The 4,654-nt window shown below is 69.0% G+C and overlaps 1 protein-coding gene across 1 annotated transcript in view; it reads right to left on the reverse strand.

Annotated features, from left to right (window-relative positions):
- GDF11 (growth differentiation factor 11) overlaps nt 1-4,646 on the reverse strand; it is a 5,935-nt gene extending 1,289 nt beyond the window's left edge. The window contains exons 1-2 of the mRNA XM_026047375.1: nt 4,304-4,646; nt 477-850 (exon numbers count right to left, since the gene is read on the reverse strand). Coding sequence (XP_025903160.1) covers nt 477-850; nt 4,304-4,646 — 717 coding nt within the window. The remainder of the gene's footprint in view (nt 1-476; nt 851-4,303) is intronic.
- Nucleotides 4,647-4,654: the final 8 nt, after the last annotated feature.

Below are 4,654 nucleotides of genomic sequence, written 5' to 3' on the forward strand. Positions count from 1 at the left end.
GGAGCTGGGATTGTCCCCAAGGAGCTGGGACCATCCCCGTGGAGCTGGGACTGTCCCCATGGAGCTGGGACCATCCCTGTGGAGCTGGGACTGTCCCAATGGAGCTGTGACCATCCCCATGGAGCTGGGACCCTCCCCAAGGAGCTGTGACCATCCCCACAGAGCTGTCACACTCCCTGCGGGGTCTTGACCATCCCCAGGTAGCTGTGATTATCCCTGGGGACCTGCGACTGTCCCCACTGCCACCCACACAGGACCATCTCCAGGGAGCTGGACTGTCCCCATCAAGCTGTTCTCCTGGGCTCTAACAGCCCCTGTGGAGCTTTCCACGTCCCTGGAGAAGGGGACAACCCCACGGAGCCACGAGCAGCCCCCTGGAGCAGCGACTGTCCCCTCGGGGCCACGACGGTCCCCACAAAGCCACGACAGGCGCCGGGACCCCCCCCGGCCCCCGAGCCACGGGCAGCGTCACCTACCAGCCCTTCGGCGCCGGGGCCCAGCGAGGTGACGGCCAGGTCGTTGCCGTTGGGGTCGAAGGCGTTGATCTCGATGCCCCAGTTGTTCTGCGGCTGCTTGAACCAGTTCTGCAGCACGTGCTTGAAGTCGATGCTCTGCCAGTGGCCCACGCGGGAGTTGAGGTCGATCTTGAGCGAGCGGATGCGGATGTGGCGGCTGCCCTCCTCCGTGACGGGCTTCAGGCGGAGGATCTGCAGGTAGACGGTGGAGGGGTGCTGCACCGGGCGCAGGTACACCCACAGCTGCGCCTTCACCACCTTCGTGAACATGATCTTGGGGCTGAAGTTGAAGAAGCAGCAGTGGGGGTTGCCCTCGATCTGCACCGCGGGGTCGGCTGCGGGGAGAAGGAGGCGTGAGCGGCGGCGGCACCGGCCGGCCCCCGCCTGCCCGCCGCCCGCGCGGGCTCCTCCTCGGTCATTAGGAGCCGAAGGGCCGTGCGGAGGTCGCCCCAGGGGTCATCTCCCCTCCGAGCCGGGATGAGGGCGCCGGGGCTGCCCCCTGACCCGCGTCGCCAGCGAGGAGGGAGCCCCGGCTGGCCTGCCGAGGGGATGCCCTGGGGACTCCACGGGGATGCCATGGGGATGCCATGGGGATGCCATAGGGATGACATGGGAATGCCGTGGGGACACAACAGGGATGCCGTGGGGATGGCATGGGGATGGCATGGGGACACCACAGGGATGCCAGGGGATACTGTAGGGATGCCATGGGGATGTGATAGGGATACTGCAGGGATGCCACAGGGATGCCACAGAGATGCTATAGGGATGTCAAACGGATGCTACAGGGATGCTACAGGGATGCTACAGGGATGCCATGGGGATGCCATGGGGATGCTATAGGGATGCCTTAGGGATACTACAGGAGTGCTACAGGGATGCTGAAGGGATGCCATGGGGATGCCACAGAGATCCTATAGGGATGGCTTGGGGATGCCACATAGATGCTTGGGGATGCCTTAGGGATGCTACAGGGATGCTGAAGGGATGCCATGGGGATGCTACAGGGGTGCTATGGGGATCCACAGAGGGCCAGCAGCCTCTGCCCTCCTGCAGCCCGGGCTCCTGCTGCTGCCATCACCCCGACAAGCCCCACTCCACTCGTGCGCCCAGATGCGGCTCCTCAGATGCCACCCCGGACGCCAAACAGTCTGTCCAGGCTGGGCCACGCGTGCCGAGTGGGAGGCTCTGCCTGGCCCCCCGGGACCCGCAGCCCTCCCCTGGCCCCGCAGCAGCACCCTGCCCGGCAGCAGCCGTTTCCCCACGGCAAACATCTGGGTCAAATTGAGCTGGGAATTTCCCCCCCCACCACAGCCTCCTCCTGCCTCCACGCACCGGTCAGGTTTAATCGCACCCAGCTGCCGTGCGGGGCCATTTGCTGCGCACGAGGCCTCCCCGAACGCGCCGGGGTCACGACACCCGCGAACGCTGCCCCGCGGCCGTGCGGCCCCCGCGGTCCCGCCGGCACCTTGCCCTGCACTGGCCGCCCCGCGGGGCTCCCGCTCTGCTCCGCTCCGCCCGGGGATGCTCGTCCCGTCGCTGTGGCAACGGGGGGATAAAGGTTAAGGGACATGGGCGGCTGCGCGCGGGGGGCAGCCGAGCCCCCTGCTCCGACGCTCTTTGTTTGCAGGAGGGTGCAGAGAAGGGGGGACCGAACCCCTGGTTCCCTGCCCCCTGAGCTGCCAGTCACCACGTGGGGGTCTCGGGCCACCCCCTGCCACGTGTGGCCCCCGGCGCCCTGCTTGGCTCCTGCTGACCTTGATTGGGGCCACTCGTCATGGCCCTGGAGGCCGGGGGCAGTTCCCTGGCGTGGGGCCTTGGCAGCACCCCCATTCCCCCGGCGCCCCTCATTAGCCGCCCCTCCAGCCCGGGGGTCGCCGGGTCACGGTAGCCCGTAAATGCTTTTAGGAGCCAATTAACCTTCCCGAGGTTCTGGTGCAGTTAAGGAGGAAGAAACAGGGGTGGAGGGGGGGGACAAGAGCTGCCGCTTTGCATTGCACCCGGGGCGAGGGGGGCGGCCAGGGCGGCGAGGGGAACCCGAGAGCTTTATGGCTCTGCCGTCCATAAAGCCTCCCCTCCTCCTGTTCAGGAACCATAAAATCCCTCTCAATTGCCGAGAGGCGGCAGAGAGGGCAGGGAGAAAAATCATAATAATAACGGTGCCGAGCAGGGCCGAGGCTCTGCACACCGGGGCACCCGGCGCAGCAGCCCGGACCTGCCCGCAGCGCCCACTGCAGCGCTTGGCATGCAGGACCAGGAAGGCAAGACCGGGAATGCAGGACTTGGGATGCAGGATCAGGGGTTGCGGGATCAGGAGTGGCAGGACCTGAGATGCAAGATCAGGGTTGCAAAGCCAGGATGCAGGAGCCAGGATGCAGGATGCGGGGTTGCTGATTGGAGTCCCCGGAGCGCTGGCCCTGCCGGCCCCCAGGCCGGAGGTGGTGGGTTGGGGGGGTCGCTCCGCTATTTTTCGCGGCGGGGGCGGGAGGAAAAGCCCCAGCGTGTTGTCAATTTTATGGGTAATAAAATTTCAAAGCCGCCCGAGTCCATTAATGCCCGGAGGAAGCCGGGCCGGGCGGGACGGCTCTCACCTCCCGCCTTCCGCCGGGGGGGCGGCGCGGCGGCCGCACAGCCTCATTTAGCGGCTCGGGCAGGTGGAGCGGGGCCGCCCCCGGGGGGAACCGCGGCCCGGCGGCCCCGGCGGCCCCGGCAGCCCGGCATGGGGCACCCGCACGCCGCGAATGGAGGGACGGATAGAGTCCCGTGACGGCGGAGCGGCCCCTCCTGCCCCCGCGACGTCGCGGCCCCGACGGAGGGACGGGAACTCGCTGGAGCCCCTCACCGCGGCCTCGGGCTCTGCCCTCGCCGGGTCCCGGCCCGTCCCCGCGACCCCAGCCCGGTGTCGCCGCCCGCCCTGGACGGGGGTCGCAGGGCAGGGGCGAGAGGCAGGGCAAGAAGCGGGTCAGATCCGGGCACCCGGTGCAGAAGCAGGCACCGGGCAGATCCGGACGCCGATGCCAGTGCCAATGCCCCCTGTAGAGTCCCCGTGCCCAGTACCTCGCCCCAGTATTGGTGCTGGGTCTCGGTAGCCCGAGCCCAGTGCCGAGTTCCCGTGCCCAGTTCCCTCCACGCGGCGCTCCGTCCCGCTGCCATATCCCTGTGCCCAGTTCCCCTTCCCGGTGCTGGTGCTCGGTGACAACTCTCTGCTGTCCCGGCCCGTCCCTCCGCGCCGAGCCGCGGCTCGCTGCGAGGCTCCTCGGTGCCCCGGGGAGTTCCAGGAGGCCCGGGGAGAACCGAGCGGCCCGGAGGGAGCCCCGGGGCAGGTTGGACAACCACGGAGGGGATCGAGGAGCCCCGGAGGGAAACCGAGGAAACCGAGCGGCCCCGGGAGAACGGGGCCACTCCGCGGGTGCCCGAGGAGTCCCGAGGGGAGGCAGGAGCCGCGAGAGGAGTTAGGAGGCCCGGGGGTAGGCGGGGGACAGGGCAGCCCAGAGGGGACTTAAGCAGCCTGGGAGAGGGAGTCTCAGGGGAGAGCTGAGCAGCCCTGGGGGGGTTCGGGGAGTCCCAGGGAGAGCCGAGCAGTCCCGGGGGAAGCCGAGCAGTCCCGAGGGGCTTGGGGAGCCCCCGGGGTAGCTCGGGGAGTCCCGGAGGGAGCCGAGCAGCCCGGGGCCGCCGATGCCTCCGGCGGCCCGGAAAGTTGCGGGCGGGGGCGGGGGCCCAGCGGGGCCAGGGCCGGGGCCGGCGGCGAAGTTTGCGGGCGCGGGCGGCGGAACAAAGGCGGCACTGACTTTCCTGGGCCATGCTGATGACGGTCTCGGTGGTGGCGTGGTACTCGTCCTCCTCCAGGTACTCGTCGTGCTGCAGCGAGTCGCCCTGGAAGTCGTGCAGGTCGAGGATCTGCTGGAGCGGCGGCGCCTTGGGCAGCAGCTGCTTCACCACCTCGCGGGTGATGTTGGGCGCTTCCTTGAGGCGCAGCTTGCTCAGGATCTGCGACTTGATGCTCTCCAGGCGCATCTCCTTGCTGTGCCGCCGCCACAGGCACACGGGGCACGCGGGCTCGGCGGCGGGGGGCTGCGCGCCCGCCGGGCCCCCCGCGCACAGCGCCAGCAGCCACAGCAGCACCGGGGCCATGCCGGGGC

This window comes from Nothoprocta perdicaria, unplaced genomic scaffold (genome assembly GCF_003342845.1).
Source record: "Nothoprocta perdicaria isolate Ctin4 unplaced genomic scaffold, notPer1 scaffold_497, whole genome shotgun sequence".
In the NCBI taxonomy this organism is placed as follows: Eukaryota; Metazoa; Chordata; class Aves; order Tinamiformes; family Tinamidae; genus Nothoprocta; species Nothoprocta perdicaria.